Here is a 20078-nt window from a genome sequence, read left to right on the forward strand (position 1 = left end):
AGCGAAAGTTTGACAAATGTATTTGATAGAATGTGAAATTCATGAATCAAGATGTCAAGAGAAAAAAAAAACGGAGAGAGAGAGAAAAGACTAACATATACAAAAAATCTTTGTATGCCTCCTAAACTCGCTTCGCTTTTGTGCATGTCTTGCTTCTAAAATCCCTTATTAATAATTTTGTTCATTTAAAATGATTAGGATCCATGTAAACAAGTAGATAATGTTCATTCTTTAACACTTTCATTTAACTAGAAAGTTTTGATATTTAATGAGAAGATTTTTCTTTTCTCAGTTGATAATGGTGACCAATAGGTATTCTTTTATTTTTTTGTTTAATGCACAATTTATAGTTTTGATATAGTTCTTAAATTATAGGTCTTGCATTCGATTGCATAATTCTTATATAATTTTTATCATTATAGATTTCTATATCATTTTTTTTTTTCCAATTCTATAGTTTGAGAGTTTGTATAATATGATTTTTTTATCTATCACATTTTATATTTTGCTTTTCTAAATTATAGTTTTGGAATTTGCCCTGAACCGGCTCAATCCGTCGTCGGCTCCGCAATTCGCAATTAGCCTGCTGAGCCGATCTACTCAGCGACCGGGCCGGTCTTCCTCATCTTCAACCGCACGATTTTGATCCAACGGATAAAATGTCAGCTCAGTTATCCTATTAATATCGTTTGGCAATGAGCGATCGTTGCAGTGGAAGGCGCAAGGGAATCAATCCATAGCAACCAGAGCCGGACTAGGAGCTGCTGCAGCCGCCATGGCGATGGTTTCTCGTCTCCTCTCTCGATCCCGACAGGTATACCATCGCATCTCGCTGTCGTAATCGTTCTCGTTCTCGTTCATCTCGATCGGCGTTTCCCCATGTGTTTAACCCTAATATGCGTTCTTTGGCATGGTTTCGGTGGAATAGGCAGATCTCATCGGATCTGATCGATGTCGATGGTCGTCGTCTCCGATGATCGTTTTCATTATTTACGCTTTGCCTATTTTTCCATCTTTTAAAATCTCTTTACGACTTTGTGGTTTTGGGATTTGATCTTTTGACATCACGAAACCCTAGTTGTATGCTGTGATCCAGCATATATGTAGTTTTGGCTAATTCTTGAGATCGTCTCTTTTTTTTTTAAACTGTGGGATTGGGTTTGAAACAATAGCGTTTTTATTGCGATAATGTTGCAGAATTGTCACGGAACGATCAATTTACATTCTTTGCAATGTAGTTTGAGGTTTGAGTCTATATATATTGATCTTATAATGAAACCAATGATGACACAATTTCTGAACGGTTGTGTTTTGTATTACTAATAAAAACATCATCTTTGTATTTGTCCCAACTAGTTGTGTAAGCTACATGGATGATATTCCTCAATTTAGATGTACGCTGAGGTTTGATTCCGTGCAGACTTTTGTTCTAGTAAACAGAGGATGACTAAACTTCTAAACCGTGTTATCATGTTTGTCCAAATTATTTGGGTTGGCAACATGAATCCTCTCCCTCAGTTGAGCTCTATGCAAGGCTGATGTAAACTAACATCAGGATCATTGCACAGAAAAAACTACCCTCATTGCTTGGTCATGCCAGCAAATCTAGCTTGGTAACTCAAACTTCTCTTACATGCCAAATGTCCATATTTCTCTGTTCAGGGAGACTTATAAGTTGTATTTTAGGTTTTCAAATTAGATATCCTTCTGCTTTCAAATATAGACTTATAAGTTCAAGAAATTATTGATTTTCTTTTGCAGTTATATGCTGGTCAGATATTTTTTCAGCACGATCATGGAATGCCAGTCCGATCCTATGCAAAAGAAGCTTCGGCTTCTAATCTTCCACCATTGAAAGGAGATGGTAGCATCTATACTGCTATGTTACTTTTAATACTTCTTTGAAGTATTTCTGAATATCTATTCCTCAGTTAAGCTTTTATAATCTAGCATAGATGCCTGACTAGTGTTTCTAGATTTCTGATTGATGGCCATTTCACTATTACCACACAACCTTCATTCTAGCTCTTACTTGAGCCGACACTCCATGTCATGATTTTGAGTTGGGTTATGATTCCTATTTTCTCTAAATTGGGGATTGCTGTTACTGTATCCTGTACTCTCTAAATATAGAGAAACATTGGCCTTGCAATGGTAAATGTTTAGTGTTGTAACCATGTTGAAGTGTTTACAAATTACATCCATGCATGTGTACGGCCTACTAATTGGTTTTGTGGTATGTTACTTATTTTCATTTTAACTGACATTTGTCACTTTTTAAAATACTCCACACCAGATAGAATGTTAACAGCTTTAAACGTTTTTGTCCTAACTTCGACATGACATAATTGATTTAAAATACTAAAGACTCTTAAACATAAAAGATGGTCAGAATATGATTCCGGAGACTCACTAGTTATCTCAAATTAACAATATTATCTGACTGCTAGATATCTGGCAATTAAAGCTAAAAGCATTATCCTATTAGCCCTGCTGACCAAGGGGTATTGATTTGCCTTCTGCTTTCCAAAATCATATGGGAATGAGTTAGGAAATTCAGTTTCTCATGTAATTATCTTGTTAAGTTGGTGTGTGTGCTTGACTCTTTTAGGCTGTGTTTGGGCTGCTAAACAATTTAGTTATTCTACATCCATTTACTCATTACCTCAATTGCTTATGTGTTTGAAGAGATGCTGAGGAACATCTTTTATGATGTCAAAAACAAATTTGAAACTGCCTTCAGTGTGCTTCGAAAGGAAAAGATCACTATTGATCCTGATGACCCAGCAGCTGTATCCCAATATGCCAAAGTCATAGAAACCATAAGGGAAAAGTAAGTTTTTTTTCCTTTTGAAGCACTATTTGTGTATCACGTGCTCCCTTTCTGCAAAGATGTGATTTTTTTTCTTTTATTGTTTGATATTTGTTGTGTTTTATTTTTTTTCAGAATTTAGGACTTATTTTATGTGATGCTTAGTTACACAAGATGGTCTTCAATTTCAGATGCTTTTAAAGATTGTTACATAATTTTGTAGTTTCGTTTCTTATCTCATCATGGTCATTCCATGTATGTTTTGGTTTGTTCTGTGTACCCTGTAAAATCTTGTACATTCTATCGTGACTATTCATATGCCACATCAAGTGGACTAATATTTTAGGATATTATGACTTGTGAACTAATGCATTGAAAATGTCCAATATTCTGCAGTGCTAACAGTCAATACCAATTTGATTGTATTGCAGGATATGACCTTATGACAGTTGTCCCTGTAGAGATATAGTTCTGTAATAAACCAAGGGATCTATAATGCAAGGATCTAGAATAATGCACACAGATTATGAATGTTTCTAACCCATATTATACATGATATATTGTTCTTGCTAATGTGAATTGAAAGGTGATATCAATATAAAATCCAAATGTACTCGGTGGCATATCCATAATTATCACATTTGTTATATCTAGCAATGCCATATCAAGATCAATCACATCATCAATATTGTTACTCAAATATTCAAAGGTGGCATTTCCATTTCTTCATCTGAAAAGATATGTTGATGTTCCTGCCCTGCTAAGTGTCAGATATATGTTCCAATTTGGATAAATTTTCTGTAAAAGGATTGTGGTGCTTTCTGATGAATGGTAATTTGTTTCATTATTTCTTTCATCATGCAACCCAACCAGTATACTTAAACGACAAATTGAATGTTATACGCTAAAAGATTTAGTTAAGTGCATTGACTTTCTAATATTTGTCTTGTATATGGAAATATGAGAAATAATGATTTGGTCTTCAACTATTCAGTTGAGGCTCCAACACATGGTTTTACATTTCATCTCTGTTGTAACCTATAAAATGCAATTTCGAATCCTTCACAATGTAATGCTGCACAAGGTTCTTTGTATTTTTGATATATCTGCCTGCATTTTCAATCTGCTACTATTGTTCTTGTTTAGTAACTCGAGTGATTTGTTATTCTGCAGAGCTGATCTGCTATCAGAATCACAGAAAATTAAGTACGCAATTGATCTACAGACACAAGATATTCCTGATGCTCGAACATATCTGTTAACACTACAGGAGATACGAATCAAGTATATAATACTTTTGGATGCCTTTTCAGCACAGTTGGTCAATACTATGATAGTCACCTAATGCATTAGTCTTTGTTGATTTTGTTGTTTCTCACAATAATATTTGGTATCAATGTTTGCTTCTGTTATGTACATGTTAAGCTAGAAATGATGTTACTTCGAGGATTGTATCTCATCATTCTGAGAAATTAACTTGAATTAAAAATCGTTGAACAAGACTAGTGCTAACAAAGAAATGAGTCCAATACCCAATAGCGCATGAAGTACTATCTTAACCATTCAACCTGTTTTTATATCATCATGTTAAGACTGCATTGCTTTAACAAACAATATGGGGACTGGTGAGTCTTTCATTAGGAACTTGATATAATGAAAATGATATTGTGAAAAATAAAAGGTTGCAAAAAAAATCCTTGTAATCATTAATCAATAGTTCAAGAGTCATATTGATTGTTACTTGTATGCAATATATTCTTTATAGATCAAACTAATAGTCAGCACATCCCTTCTTTTATTTGTCATACTTGGGTACAGAAATAGCACCTTGAGCAACATTCATGTTTGCCATTAACACCTCTTATTTTCATATTTTAAATTCTTTTCTGGCATACTTGTTTGTTAACAAATGGAGTATTGCTCTGAGATGGAAACTAGGAACCACCAAGTTTTTATCTTGGATCATGGAGATCATCCTTTACTGCAATGGTTAATTTTTGAAAGTTCAGAAGCAAAAAAATGGTTGCGTAAGATTATTAATTATATTAAGCTGAAAAAAAATGAAGAAATACTAGCGATAGCGTCATTAGTAAATAAATCTTTTTCCTTATATGCTGGTATTGTACTGAAATAAAGATATGCAAACTAGGAGAGGCAGTGGAAAAGTTTACTGGACTTGTGTTTGTTCTAATTATAGTTTAATGTTAATCGTTTCACTGCCTCTTTTTTGTGCATGTAACTGCTACTTTTATTTCACATCATGGTCACTCTATCCTTATGATATTACAATTGGCTTTCACAGGAATGGCCTTGCAGATGATATTGGTGCTGAGCCTTTGATGATGGAAGCTTTGGAGAAGGTTGAGAAAGAGATTAAAAAGCCACTGCTCAGGTCTGACAAAAAGAACATGTCTCTTCTCTTGGCTGAGTTTGACAAGGTCAACAAAAAGTGAGTGTAGTATATCGGTACTACTCCAATAATAGCTTTCAGTTTTCTTTTTCCTCTTTTCTTTTGACTAGCTTGTTGCTTGCTTCTGCATATTGTCGATATGCCTCTTTGAAGGTTTTAAATTTGTTATCTTGACATGATACTGCAGTCAAATTCTACTCGTTACTACTGACAATATAGTTTGCTACATTCAAATTCTATCCAATCAAAGAAAGCTGTAACATAGAGATGTTGTCACGACCTATGGGTGTTATTTTGCATACTAGGAGATACACTATCTGGTGTTTTTTCATATACAGGTCATACTTTAAATTGGCCAAAATAGTTTCAAATTAAGCCAATGGACAACCTAAAACTCAATTAGCTGCTTAAAACTTCTAAAGTTTGAATTACTAGTTGGGTTCAGCTTAGTAAGCTGATAAAATTATAACTAAATTTTGAAGAAAAAAAATACTGAATAAAATTAAATACATAGTAGTTGCAAGCTTCCTTTTGGCATTTAACTTATGATCTTGGTCGTTTATGTATCATGGAAGTTGCTGAAAAGTCTACTTTGTTAATCTACCCGTTGGGCAATTTTCCTAGTCATTCTATTCCAATGAATTTACGTACAAGCAAAGGACTGATAGTTATTTTTGTTTATATTATGAACTCTAATTTCTTAAACTTGAATTAGGCTGGGAATTAAGAAGGAAGACCTTCCAAAGTACGAAGAACAATTGGAACTTAAAGTTGCTAAAGAGGATTTGGATGGTCTGAAGAAGGATGCTATTGAAGCAATGGAGACCCAGCTTAAAAGGTCTCTCATTATAACTTGAGTAAAACATGCAACTATTTCATCATCTCATATTAAGTTTGCACTGATGACTCGTGAAACGCTTGCAGGGAGGAATTCAAGGATGAGGAGATGGTTGATGTCAAATCTTTGGATATTAGAAACTTTTTCTAAGATAAAGTTTCTAATATTATTGCCCAAACACTAAGGCTTCGCTTTCTTTTGTCCCTTCCTAGATGCATTATTTTGATGTCTCCTTATTTTACCCAAATAATGCTAAACACTTGAGGTGCACGCAAACAGAGACCATGGTGTTCATGCGTGCATGCGTGCATGCGTGCAGCGCAGAAGATTGGAAAACCTGCAGTTCAACGTACTTCCGCAATTCTCTAGTTTATCAGAAAATTGCTTTTCTTAGGAGTCGATGCTTTCTGTGAATGTTGCTCTCAAGAATGTGGTTTGTTGAGATGTGGACAAATTTCAATTTCCATTTCTTGGCTGAGTATGTATGAAGAGAATTAAACATTTCAAATAAGAAAGCCTATCACAGTATGCTCTTATTGTTAGTTTGGATGGTTTATCATAATCACGCACTTGTTAGTATGTGCGTGTCTGCGTCAAATGGGTGGGAATATGATTTCCCTGGTCCGACTCGAGCCCACAGGTGACTTCATGAGGCCTGCTGGCTATGGCTTGTAACATAGTGTAATTTGTGACTTAGGCACACAGGGAAGCAAGGGGAAGGGAGTAATTCGGACCCTTTTTTTGTTTATTGTTTTTATATCTGTAAGAGGGAAAAGGGTTTACAAGGTTCATTTAATTTGTGAATGAGAAAATAAATTGGGAATAACAAAATAATAAAGTGTTTAGTTTTTTTGGATTTTTTTTTTTTTTTTTTTTTTTTTGCCTTTTCTCCTTTATCATCAGTATTTATTTATTTTTTTAAAACTTTCTTTACTGAGCCACTAGTATTTTCTTTCTCAGAGATTATGTTGATTTCTGATATGAGATCATTCAATCCATCATGACAAATGTCATAATGTAACATGATATAGTCCTGGGATGAATCGACGATGACGAGACAAAATGTATTCATCTTTTATCATTATTATAATAATGCAACATGATAACTATGCTCTCTCGTCAAATGTCAAACACTCTATTTGCATATTGAGACAATGTTCTCAAGGCATCGAGTTCGAAGTAAAAAATAATATTTCAAACAAAAAGAAGACTTGTATAAGTCATCGAAATGGAAGTTGGCGGTCTGAAATTTTATAAACTAATTTGTATGCAAAATTTTCTTATATATCTTGTGATAAGTTTGTGAAGTTTCTTCGAATCAGCACGGGGTTAGTCATTTATATATGGTCCAGGAAAATTTTCAATCTTTCAAATTCCGTTATATTTTTTTTTTAAAAAAAAAAAGTTTACAGAATGTCTCATAGTTTTATGAGATTGATCATTTTTTTTTACATTTTTATTATTAATTATTTTTAAGAAATCAAGAATAGAAATTTAAAATAATAAAAAAAATTCCAAAACCGAATTGAGTGTGAATCAAAGAATTAGATTATATAATACTTCAATAAAAATCTTCAAAATTTACAGGTATTTTAATTACAAGAAACAATGGAAATCAAGAGCTTATTTTCATATAATAAAATTGACGATTGAAGTAACATAATATTGATAATAAGGCAATAAAATTTGACTTATGATAAAAAAATTTTGGTAGTCGTAGCTGTAGATGAGTGGCAAATAGGCAAAGAATGGTTACATTCTACTGAGTTCATCTTTGGTTCCAATTCAGCGAAAATAGACTCCGAAGTCATTTTAAAAAACTTTGAACTCATTGTTTATCGTTTTTATAAAAGACTAATATTGTTTGAATTCGAGAGATAAAACTAATATGAAGGATATCAAGATTCCTTCACAGACATTAGACCAAGATCTAATATGAAAGATTAATAAACTGATGCAATTTTTAATATAAATTCTCCAGCAGAATTTTAAGAATTTAATCTAGTTTTTGTTTGGGTAAAGAAATAGACCCATCATTTTCAAATTGTGGAAATGAGGGAAATGGATGAGGTAAAACCTACAGTTATACTAACCCATCATTAAGCAACTGTAAAGGCTTTTTGTTCCCATAGTGAATGAGAAATTGCCTCTTCTGTTTCCAAAATTAACAGTGATACAATGTTCTGTTGTGTATCGAAAAGATACTGCTATGAAAATCTCTGTTGTAGGTCAAAAAATAACTTATTGAAGTTGTGCAAAACTGCAGCTTACAGATAACTTCACACCATTTGGTGTCGGATGGATTAGCTATTCTCAAAATCTAAGGCCTCACTCATATCCCTGCAGATAACGCAAAAACTTGAAACATTTTTTTAGGGGGACAAAAAAAAGTAATCTCAGGTTTCCGAAAGTTTATTGCCTTCATGGGGTTTTAAGTGTGGCAGTTGAGTTCATTGTTGAGATAGCTATCTCAGGAAATGTGCTTTCCCGTAGTACCTGTTTATATATGATACCTGTGCATCACGAGCAATGTGATTCTCAGATAAATACAGATCAGTGATCAAGAAAATAAACGCCTTACAATAAGTGAAATCATTTTCAAAGAAATGATGGCGCACACACCTTGACCTGGCTGACATCGGGAGTATCAGCTGTTTGAACAGGGTAGAATTTGTAAAATTTCATATTTTCCATAGCATCTCTGGTTTTTGGATCCATGTCTTCTATAGCTTTTTTCCTGGCTTCTTTTGCCTGGAGATAACAAAAATTTGATAACCAATTAATTACATATATGCATGTATAATATGGCTGTTGATATTGGCAAATGCTTAGACAAACCCCTATGCTAACATATATAATCGAATGGAAAGGTAGAGACAAATATCTAGCTAATTTTATTAGTAAATCTAAAACATAACTTAATTTGCTAATTACAAATGATCAAGGATTCCACCAAACAATTTGAATAACTGAACTTAAATAGTTTTTTTTCCCCAAATATGTAAAAAAAAATTAAACGGTCAGTTGCCTCTTTCTTTAAAAAAAAAAAATCAGACACTTGGTCTTAAGTTGTATCATCAAACAGTTGATCCAAAGAATTAAGTTGCTTAAGAAAACAGTGGAGATTAATTTGTTCCAAAAAAATAAGAGTTGATTTATACATTTTGAAACATATAGGTCTCGGCTTCAACTTCTCCAAATATCAATGCCCCTATTTCTGTAATTGCTAGTGTGTGGGTGTATAAACATTCTTTTAACTTAATACCTGTCGCAGTGCATTCCTCCTTTCTCTAACCTGTTGCTTCACATACTCCTGATGAAATAAACACAAGAAATTTAGTCAGTGAAAATTTACAAGCAAAATTTCAATGGCCCTTAAAACTGTCTTTTTCTTCCTTTAAAAAAAAAATATTATTAGCTCTATTACCTTGAACTCATCTTTCTTATCTTCTGGCAAAACCTCCTCTTTAATAAGATTATCAATGAATTCCTGGAAATATTTGAACGAGCAAATGAAGAAAATATATGTAACACCATTTGGACTGTATAAGCCAACAACATTTTAAAAGATAACGAAGCTAGAGAATATGGACTCTCACACATTATAGTTTCCTATGCTTCCATATCAAGGAAATTAAGGATAAGTAATATAGTAGACCCAGAAGATCCATACCTCAATTTCATCCATTTCCCAATCAAAATCACAAACGATCTGCAAAATAGATATTATCCATCATCAACAAATTGAGACAAGAAACCAGTGGTATTAAATACAAACTCAGTACCGCCTTAGAAAAAAAACAATCCATGTTTGTCAATGAAAAAAATTCTGATGCTAGCAGATGGAAGCTCTTAAGTATAAATCATGACCTTAACTATTTATGGAATATGTTGGTCATCTTTGAGCATGTCTTCTCTGAATTTAACATCTATTAGAGTTCCAACTAGTTTCTAACATGTTCATATGACAAAAAAAAAAATCTAAAATGCATATTTGGTAATGTGTATATCTCAAATTTAGATGGAAATAAGAACTAGTAGAAAAGGAATTAAGACTAAGATGTGGCTCCTACACTTTGATATTAAAAAAATAACAAATGCAAATAATCAGATACTTGTCTTGATATATTCAGATTAAAAATTGGCATGGAAAAGAAATTTATTGCATTGCAAAACATTAAACTACACTAACTGGAATTTGAAAGTATGGTGCAATGAGTGTAAGGATCTTGACAGGAATCAATCTGGTTAACTGACCAGTCTCAGGCCAACTAACTTGGGTGATGCTTATGAACTCATGAATTGGAATCTAATCCTCCAATAGCGGACCGTAGCTGCAATTCTGCACTTATCCTCTTTTCTTATCATATATTAGGAATGCTCTCCCATTGTCTATCTCAGCTCATATCTCCTAGTCATTCTTCTCTCATTCACCAATAACCCTTTTATCTTCCTCCAAGATCTTTGCTATCTAATAGCTGGCTTGAAGTTGAAAAAGTTGGGGGAAAAAAATTTATTGACCTCATTTTTTAGCCCCTTAACAGTGTATCACGAACTGACCATCCAAGCTAACTCCACAAAGCTACATCAAACTAAAAACAAATTCTGTAGTCAATTAGGAGTGAAAAGACTTCAAAGTTATATTTATATCTGATCACTGACTAAGAGGTTATTAACAAGAACCAAGCTGGAAGTTGTTTACAACTACTACTAAGCATAAGTATGTATTCAAAACTAAAGAACCAAGTGAATCTAGTGCCAGATATATCAAACATAGAAGTTAATGAGAACTTTAGCTTACCGGAGGTTCTAGAGGAAACATGATATTAACCACTGTATCATCCTCATCTTCATCAGCTTTTAATGATTGAAGATCTGAATGCACATATGATGTTTAATTGTATTAAGAAAAATGCTCATGAGCCAAAAAATGATCCTTACCAAATCGATATGTAACAAGAGCAAAGTGGCAATTAAATAAATGAGAAGTTGAGAGCCAAATCTAACTCATAATATTTTTAGTATCTCACCTACAACAAATACACCTGCAAATCTAAATCAAAATTTTGGAATTATTGCAATATAATTATCATAGAGATCAAATAACAAGCTTGATACCAAATGCAGAAGACTGATTAATCATACCAAACTGTTGCAAATATCTCACTGGTCCAAAGAAGATTCAGCGGGATCTGATTGTATATAATTCCAAAATTATAAACATATCAACCTAGTTAACCTATTCCCAGACCGTGAGTATATATAAAGCCTTTTGCAATCCTATGTAGGATATTTTTTTTTCTTTTGGACAAGATTGAACATTTTGCTTTAAGTAGCCAATGGGTTTTGTATAGTATTATAAACAATTTCTGCCCAATACTCAGTCCATTAAAGCAATTTGTCATTGTCTTAAAGATAAAGCGAGTGACAAGAAACTAATGAATTGAAAGTTTTAAAGTTAAAAAATGCAAGATGATAATGTCTAACATTGCGTAATAAACATGTGTCTATTCTCCAATAAAATGAGAGTGTGAGGCTATTGATCCATGGCAACTAAATTAGAAGCAGAAAAGATATAATGCACTTGTGATTCAATAGGGACAATTATAGTGGTTAAGTTTACACTACCTCACTTGAGAAACCAATAATTTAAAAACTTAGCAAGGGCATTGAGATCATTCAGTGTTGCCTATACAAAAATTGAATTGTATCACTAACATAACTAAAAAAAAAACTGCGAAAGTGTCGCCTCAAGAAGAATGCCTAAAGCAACATTTAAAAAATAGCTAAGGCTTCTAGAAGAATACAATCTAATGGAATAAGTGTTAACTGGCAACAAACTTTAAACCAATGTAACAAGACAATACAACAAGAAAGGGGCAGAGAAAGGCAAAAAAGACTTACAAGGAAGGCAATAATCATATTGCTTAACACGCTCAATCCTCAGATGTTTTAAAGCAGCTCTGCATGATGATGTCAATTTTATTAGTGTTATAAATACCTATAATGTTTTAGAACAAAGCATCATTAACACAGAATGATAGTTCTGGAGGTATGATGATCATTTGGCAAGGACAGATTAACAAATAGAATGTTTTTCCAAACATTCACATGTGTGTCATTCAATTCCATCCTATAGTTTATAAATGATAAAAATGGAAGAGTAAACTCAAAGTCAAACTTCTACAAAGACAAGTGGAGGCAGATTCATGACATATTGACACCATAAAGTAATCAATCATCTAGCATTACAGGAACAATGATGTATGAATATGCCATTGAACCTACAATCTTAAAGAACTAACTATATGGCTTCCTTTCAGAATGTTATATTACTCTTATATAGCTACATTTTAAATCAGTTAGCATTTTATATACAGGTATTATGCATTGCACAAAACCTAATAAACACAAGTGTCAATTTCTATAGTTAGTCAGTATATAGAAAGACTACAAAGGAGTGAAGAAGGGTATGATGGTAGGTGCATGATCTAGATTGGGATGTCAGCAGGTTGTGCCCAAGTTGGTCTGGTTGAAACTGGACTGCGCATACAACATCAGCCCAGGCCCAGACATCATTGTCCCATGCTGTGTCCAGCCTGCCATATTGTCATGCTCAAGACAAACAGGTTGTGTTAGAGCCAGCGAATGAAAGAAAATAGAGAAGTTTTCAATATTATGATAGGCAAAGAAAAAGATACATAAAGAAGAGAGGAAAAGAAATAAAGCAAAAGGAGAAGCAAATGTAATACAAAGAAATACAATAAACCTGGAAAAGTCCAAATAATGCATCCATCAGTACCAGTATACAAACATATAAAGATAATGCACAAACATTCCAAAAAGTGCTCAGCTGCATATATACATGATTTGGAAAACATACAAATAAAGAAGAAAGTAACAACCTTCTTTGGGTGCAAGCCATTGTAAATATTTGAGTCTTCAATTTATCAACCTGACGTAGACTGAAAAAAAAGGAATGAAAACACGTCATCTATTTTGTCTTATAATAAAAATTGAGAATAGCTTGGAAATTAAGCATTGTCAAATAATCAAAGAACAAAAACTACATACCGATCTTCTAGAGGAATATATGGAATCCATTCCATTTTCATAGTCTTCATGGATATTACATCTTCTTTCTCCCTTTGAACAGATTTTACACCAATCTTATCAGATGGTGGGATTGGAGAATCCACCTACGAATTATCAACACAAACAAATTAACAGAAATAACCAAAATATCATCATTATGATTAAATCATGTTTGACCCAATTATTTGAGGTTTGCTTAGAATGAATTAACCTAGACATTTGTTGATAGACAGATAGCAAAATAAGAAAGTAAATCAATGTATTGCAACAAGTCACATAATAAAATGTTGTGAACTTATAGAAGACTCTAATACTAAAGAAGTAGCACAAACAATTGTATAATATACAATGCATTTTTAGGAGCATCAAAGACCTACTGATATATGTTATATGAGCCGAGACAAACTTATAAAATAATTTCAAGGCACAATAATTTTATCCACTAATCCAAGTAAATCTCAACTAGTTATCTTCTTTCTAGATAATGAAAACAAAACTTTATAGAATCAAAACTGCTCAGAAGATGAAGATAAATTCACTATTTAAATTGATAAAATGGGAATGCACATGATGCTCAGTAAGTATCACCATATAATGTCAAAAAAGGATAAGGAATTCCATTTACGTGCAAACTGTGAATTGCAGGAATCTTTCCCCAAGAGAATATCAGATAGAATCCATAAAAATATCAATTTTTGTTTGCTTCTCTTAAACTATCTTCCAATCATATCTTCTGTCATTATTTGATAGCTACACAAAACATGTAATTACAATGACCAGATACCCAAACCATATTAAATGATTAAATCTTCCCAGTCCATTATCATCCACAGATATGATATTGACACCGATTATCCTCATAATCACTTATTATTGGCACCAATTGAAGATAACGCGCATCAATAGTGCCATAGTGTTACTTCAGCATCCAATGACAACCCTACTTTTTGCTTGCTCAACTATTGGAGCTTTAGGTTACAAAAAATGCAATATGAATCAACTTACAGCCACCACAATGGGAATAAGCACAACTTTCTCAATGCCATTCACATTTAACATTTGAGCTGCAAAAGGATGAAAAATATAAGTATATCAACCAAATGGAACAGTTCAAACTGTCCAATGGATATGACTAGGTGCAAACAAATAAATAGTGGATTGAAGAATGAAGAAGCACCAAATACATATTGAAAGATGAGTTATAAATTCTCAAATGGACTATGCTACAAGTGATATGTTCTAACTGGAAAGGAGAATCTCATATCTTGGCTTACTATAAGTTATAAACATTGAACACATTAACCAATAAAAAAAAAATCATTGGCATGCTATAAATTTAAGTCAGTAATCTAATCATAAAAATACCCTCTGTGCTTCCAAACAAGTAGACTGTCTTCCCATGAAGCTCTCCTCCCTCATCACATGCACTCTGCACACCAAAAAGGAATCTTGATCACCATCAACACATATTATGCTGGGGATAAATAAAAGACAAGAAAATACCTCTAAATTTGAAAAACACCAATTTATCTCGCACAGTTTATCCATGTTATCCCACTGTTGAAAGAAAATGCTGGAAATTTTTAAGATTTCATACAACAGAAGTGATAAATCAATTTTTTTTACAGGAATTCTAACATCTTTCATATGAGTAAGCCCACAGTTTAAAAGTAGATTCGTTTTTGGATTTAGTTAAAAACATATATATTAATTAAAGAACGATGAAAATAAACCTCCGTTCCGACAGGAAAAGCTGCTTGCCAAAGATCTTCCTGCGTAGAGAAACATAGTCAGCGACGAGTAAGTACAAGTAGCCTATTAATAAATTAGTGGGAAGATATTTTTCTGCCTTTTGACAAAACACGCAGTTTCCCTTAATCTAACCAAAAAGGAGAAGTTTTTCAATAAAATAAAATGAAAACAAGAGCGAACAGGAGAATCCCGCTAGACGTACCATGTTTCTCTTCTCGGGGAAGTACTCAGTCTTCGGATTCGGCGCATTGACACGCCTCCTTTTGGCGCCGGCTCTCTTCGGCTCCTTTTTTATTTCCTCCTGCGACTCGCTCGGGCCGCCGATGGTGCCGCCCTCCTCCCTCTTCTCTGCATCGGAAGAAGCTTTCCTCTTCTTCGAGGTCGCCGCTGCCCTGCGCTTCGCCATATCCGATGACGAGGGTCAAGGTGGAGACAGGGATGACGTTAGGGTTTGAGGACGGACGGGAAGTGAGACGCAGAAATGAGAAATGGGAGCGTTAGATGAACGCGGACTCGATCCAAAATTTGAACTGGAAACAGAGCTGTGCGCGTATTTATAGCGTAGGGTATGTGCTGGAAGCGGGGGGATGAGATGGAATGATAGCCGTCCGATTTGGATCTTGATCTCAGGTCGTTTTGTAGCTTCACTGTTATAGACCGAACGTGTCTACCGGTTTAATTGAACCAAATGATCGGATAGGTATTTAGCTTGGATCTCTTCTTGTCCAGGCGGTCTAGCTCAGCAATTTTTTTATTTTATTATTATTTTTTCAGACCTACTAATATCACTTCAATTTCATAAAAAAAAAATTATCGACGAATAAATTTATAAATCTTACTATTTTATTAAAAATCTCCCCCCTTACTAACTAACTTTGGTGAAGCCTAAAATAAATTTACGTTACTGTCATTTTTTCTATTCACACTAAAAATAATTCCAAGGTTTATTAGTAATTTTCTTTGGTTGTTTTATATAAAAAATAAAGTTCTCTTTAGTCCCACATCTTAGAATTGATAACACTATGATCAAAAAAATTTCTATAAATATTTTAGGCCGACGATGTTAAAAAATATACTTTCCTTAGTTTCTTTTATTAAGATAAAATAAATATAATATTAAATTAAAATAATTTTTTTTCATAGAGAAGCCCATTACAATAGTTTATTGTTGGGATTCTTTAAACAATAGAAAATCCAAACAATTCGGATTTTCAAAAACCAAATAATTTATATATTATTATATTACACACGCAACGCGTGTATACGATCACACTAGTATAAAAAATTATTCCACTATAAAAAATATATATATCACTATATCAAAGTTGAAAATCAAAACGTAAATATAAAAAAAAAAATGACATAATCATCATAGTTTGGGAGCATCTAGCTCGGCATTTGTTATATTAGTTTTTAGAGGATCGTACCTGAGTATAGGCTCCATCGACACAAAATGAGCTCGAGTTAAATTGATGAAACTATAAACTCAAGTAGATAAATAAATTCATATATTTAAAATATATATTGTTGGTATGGTTAGCATTAACGATCTAACTCATTTTTTGATAAATGACAAAGTATATTAAGTTAAGTTCATTGTGATCTAACACTTTGACCAAGTGTGAAAGAGAAACTCAGATAAGTCGACGGGGCAGACCGGATGTCTGACACGAAACTCAGCTAGGTCGACGAGCCGACCGGATAGCTGGCATGAAGTCCAGACGGGTCGAATGGATGACCGAACGTCTGGCACAAAGTCCAGATGGATCAAAGGGCTAACCGGACGTCTGACAGGTAAGTTAAGGTAAGTCACTGGAGGGGAGTGACTGTGAGGATGTTGGTTGCTACTCGGAATATTGTACTGGTTCCCTTGTATAATAATTTTGTACAAGTCTCGAACCTTTCCTAACAACCTGTTGTATTCTTTAGAAATTAAATTTGGAATCGCAAACAGAACTTAACATTATTGATTCCAAATTCAACTTATTTGTTCTTAGATGTTTAGACTTGGATCGCAAACGATGCTTAACATTATTAATCCAAATTTACCCATGTTACAAAGTTAATTAAATATTTATTTCAGAGATCGACTTCCAGGTTAAACATGGCGAGACACTAGGCCTTCTTGAATATGGGATCATCCATCACTTCCTAGACAAAGTCTTTCATCGAAATTCAATATTTAATCTCTTTATAGTAACTCTATGTTTAACCATTAAGAATAATCGAATCACAAGATCGAAAAACAAAAGAAACATAAATTCGATTGCTTAGAATCGTTAGCCTCTTGTGTTTGGTAATTCAAAATCTATACAAAGAAAACTAGCATGATGCAGAATAAGACAACTAGTTATACCTTTTTTTTAGCTAAAAACCTCTTGATTTTCTGTTGTATTTCTCACCTCCTTTTTGAGTGGAAGGAATGAGGTTGTTTTATAAGGATGAAGAGTTATTCCAAGAGGTGAAAGGTTTTTTTCAAAAGGTGAAAGGATATGAGATGCATCTTTTCCCTTAAACCTTTTCATTTAAACTTGTTTGATTAATTCTATTATAAATATTAATATCATAATGATTAATCTTTTAATCAATCAATAAATTTATGAAATTAATTATAATTTCATACCTCTCAATAGTTCTACATACTCGAGTTAGTATTTATCCATGAATTCAACTTAGTATTTATCCATGAATCCAACTTGTATACGAATCAAATTTTCATCTGATTTTATCAGACCAACCTTTCATTAGATATTAATTTCTCATTCACTCGAGAAATTGGTTCACGATGGTCTACTCATGAAATAATCATCTTAACTCTATTAATCATCAAACTAATTTTCTAACACTTTATTGACAATAACTTATGTATTTATTACCGCCTTCGTTACTGCCCCTCTAGTAGATATTGATAATATTCATGAACTAATTTTTGGTTCTCTACTTTATAAAAATAATAATATTTTTTATTTCATTATTCCTACTTCCAAAGTTATAGGTTTATATTTTTAAACAATTTAAGAAAAAAAAATGATTAATCAGGCTGGGTAACGTTGAGCCTAGGACGATCGGCCTGGCTTTACGGAAGTTTCCCACCAGCTACCGGGGTAAATTGGGAAGCGCTCGCAGCGGACAGCCCAGGAGCCCATCATCCTTTAGTTGCGTGCCCTATTTGGAGGAAAAATTCCTGTAAATTCGTCATAGCTGGGGCTCGAACCGCGAATGCCTAGGTGACAACCTGAACGCCCTGCCACTATACTATACAATTTAAGAAGCAACATATGTTGGCAACTGGTTACAAAATTTCATCAAATACGAGGGAGAAAACACGAAAGTGTTTATACGTGCTCAGCTCGGTCCGAGCCGAATAACCAACTTATTCATGAATATTCCATTATTTACATCCTATTAAAACTAACTATTCAGTCTTCGTACCAGGGATCTCTTAGTCCATATTTGTATGGACTAAGGGATAGATCATATGAAATTACGATAGAATCATGATTACGATTCAGTCACAATTGGTTGTGATCCCTCCTTGAATTCACTTCCCTCTCATATTATAGTTTGGTTTAAAATGGACAACCGATGGCTGTCCAAAAGTTATTCCTCGCTCGACGTCCAATAATCTAACCACTCATCCATTAATTATGATTAGATCGCGACCATAATTCAACTACAATTTTATTTGATCCATCCCTTGATTAAAAAAATGTGAATAGGAGATTTCTGCTCCTCTACAACACGGAATATTCCAAGTTTATACGTGTTTTCTCAATATATTTATATTACTTTTTTATTTGAAGATTTTCATGATTTATTTTTTTTATTCTTTTACTCGATGTATATTCGCTTATATACAGTTCGACGATTTTTCATAATTAACCTCGTGTATTTAATTTTTTTGAACCGATTAATCCACGACGTCCATCAAAATGAATCAGAATCGGAAGGTACTCATGATGCTCTATCTAAACGATCCGCTTTTATGAGCTTTACTATTTATTAGAGGAAAAAAACTTTTACAATTACTCACAGCTAAATCTTAACTTTGAAATTATCTATGTAATTTTTTTTTAGTTAATCTACTAAAACTCGCTCCTCCTCCAAAGCCAGATAAATCATCGGTAGATGTGTGGTAGGTTGTGCAAGCGATATCTTAGCTCATATAGCCTCCAATAAAAGGGGTGCCAAGCAACTCAATTTCCTGAGATAAATAATTTCAATAAACATTTACAAATTCAAGTATGATAAAAAAAAGCAAATATTATAGTAAAACAGTAGTTATACTCAGCGTTTCTTAAATAATCAACTTATAATTAATCATCAAATAACTAAATGATGGAAGGAGTTTTCCCGGGACAAATAATTAAACATGAGTCTAGGTGTTAGCAACCGTTTAGGAAGAAGTTCACTGGTTAATAAAAACATATAGTTAAAAGACCAACACAAATACTTTTCAATTAAGGAATTGAGAGGGCAAAACTAACTGGATGCCTTACTATTTAAAGAAAACACATCACCAATTATTGACAATTGAAGAGTCATAATCATTGTCTCAATCCTATTGTATCTACCTAAATTAATAAGGCCTCAATGAGAGACCTCTAAGTTCATCATTATTTTTCATCCTTGAAATTAAATGATAAGTTAAGTTCATCATTTTTTTTGTATCGCCCAAAAAACATATGTATTAAGAGAAATATCTCTCGTAATTTATTATTTTCTAAGGGCGCATAACTGTCAAGAATTTAATTAAAAATATATTTTATAAAAAATAAATTGTGTTCTTAATTTTAAAAAAAAGTTAGGATTCGTAGGATGTCTTGATCGGACATTTGATAAGAATTCAAGTGTCGGTGATGGTGTGAAGTAAACAGGAAGATCGGTCCTTACAAATCGTAAAGGACACGCGTCAATGAAATTAACAAAATAGTAACTATATGCGTCGATCTCTTCACGTGTCAAACGGTAACGGATTACAAACGACCACGCTTGCATCCGTCGTGACTCGTTAATTACCGTTCATCACCGTGCTACGATTGCATCGGGCGGTGAAGATCGCACGGCCTTCACGAGCATCTCGTCCTCCGCCGCCCACGAACCACGGAACCAGTGCGTCGTTCAATGGGTTCGCTTCAACGTGAGGTAACGTTAGACTCACCGCCGCGGTT

The 20078-nt window shown here is 33.5% G+C and overlaps 2 protein-coding genes across 3 annotated transcripts; one reads left to right on the forward strand and one right to left on the reverse strand.

The window, feature by feature from the left end:
- Positions 1–699: 699 nt before the first annotated feature.
- Positions 700–6588, forward strand: LOC122038321 (probable ATP synthase 24 kDa subunit, mitochondrial). Its single transcript, XM_042598008.1, has 7 exons — positions 700–814; positions 1762–1864; positions 2689–2833; positions 3986–4096; positions 5115–5261; positions 5938–6060; positions 6147–6588. The coding sequence occupies exons 1-7, from the start codon at positions 776–778 to the stop codon at positions 6208–6210; spliced, it is 732 nt and encodes a 243-aa protein (XP_042453942.1). The 5' UTR covers positions 700–775; the 3' UTR covers positions 6211–6588.
- A 1458-nt stretch (positions 6589–8046) lies between these two features.
- Positions 8047–15428, reverse strand: LOC122038322 (protein HEAT INTOLERANT 4-like). 2 transcript variants are annotated; one of them, XM_042598011.1, is made up of 15 exons: positions 15110–15428; positions 14889–14927; positions 14659–14712; positions 14521–14584; positions 14161–14219; positions 13135–13259; positions 12966–13025; positions 11965–12023; positions 10862–10935; positions 9734–9772; positions 9488–9550; positions 9326–9373; positions 8683–8811; positions 8480–8573; positions 8047–8400 (listed from the first exon to the last, which is right to left on the reverse strand). In XM_042598011.1, exons 1-14 carry the CDS (start codon positions 15311–15313, stop codon positions 8526–8528), a joined length of 1065 nt encoding a protein of 354 aa, XP_042453945.1. In that variant the 5' UTR covers positions 15314–15428; the 3' UTR covers positions 8047–8400; positions 8480–8525. The 2 variants fall into 2 exon arrangements, with proteins under 2 accessions (XP_042453945.1, XP_042453944.1); XM_042598010.1 differs by having other exon boundaries at positions 8047–8573.
- Positions 15429–20078: the final 4650 nt, after the last annotated feature.

The sequence above is a fragment of the Zingiber officinale genome, chromosome 1A (assembly GCF_018446385.1).
Source record: "Zingiber officinale cultivar Zhangliang chromosome 1A, Zo_v1.1, whole genome shotgun sequence".
NCBI classification, from domain to species: domain Eukaryota; kingdom Viridiplantae; phylum Streptophyta; class Magnoliopsida; order Zingiberales; family Zingiberaceae; genus Zingiber; species Zingiber officinale.

Excerpts from the sequence above, each read along its gene's own strand:
- LOC122038322 (XM_042598011.1), bottom strand. The coding sequence starts at position 15,313 with ATGGCGAAGCGCAGGGCAGCGGCGACCTCGAAGAAGAGGAAAGCTTCT. Across the intron at positions 12,024-12,965 it reads ATGGCTTGCACCCAAAGAAG|AGCTGCTTTAAAACATCTGA; the intron begins GTTGTTACTTTC and ends ATCATCATGCAG. Across the intron at positions 10,936-11,964 it reads ATATGATTATTGCCTTCCTT|ATCTTCAATCATTAAAAGCT; the intron begins GTAAGTCTTTTT and ends ATGTGCATTCAG.
- LOC122038321 (XM_042598008.1), top strand. The coding sequence starts at position 776 with ATGGCGATGGTTTCTCGTCTCCTCTCTCGATCCCGACAG. Across the intron at positions 815-1,761 it reads TCCTCTCTCGATCCCGACAG|TTATATGCTGGTCAGATATT; the intron begins GTATACCATCGC and ends TTTCTTTTGCAG. Across the intron at positions 2,834-3,985 it reads ATAGAAACCATAAGGGAAAA|AGCTGATCTGCTATCAGAAT; the intron begins GTAAGTTTTTTT and ends GTTATTCTGCAG.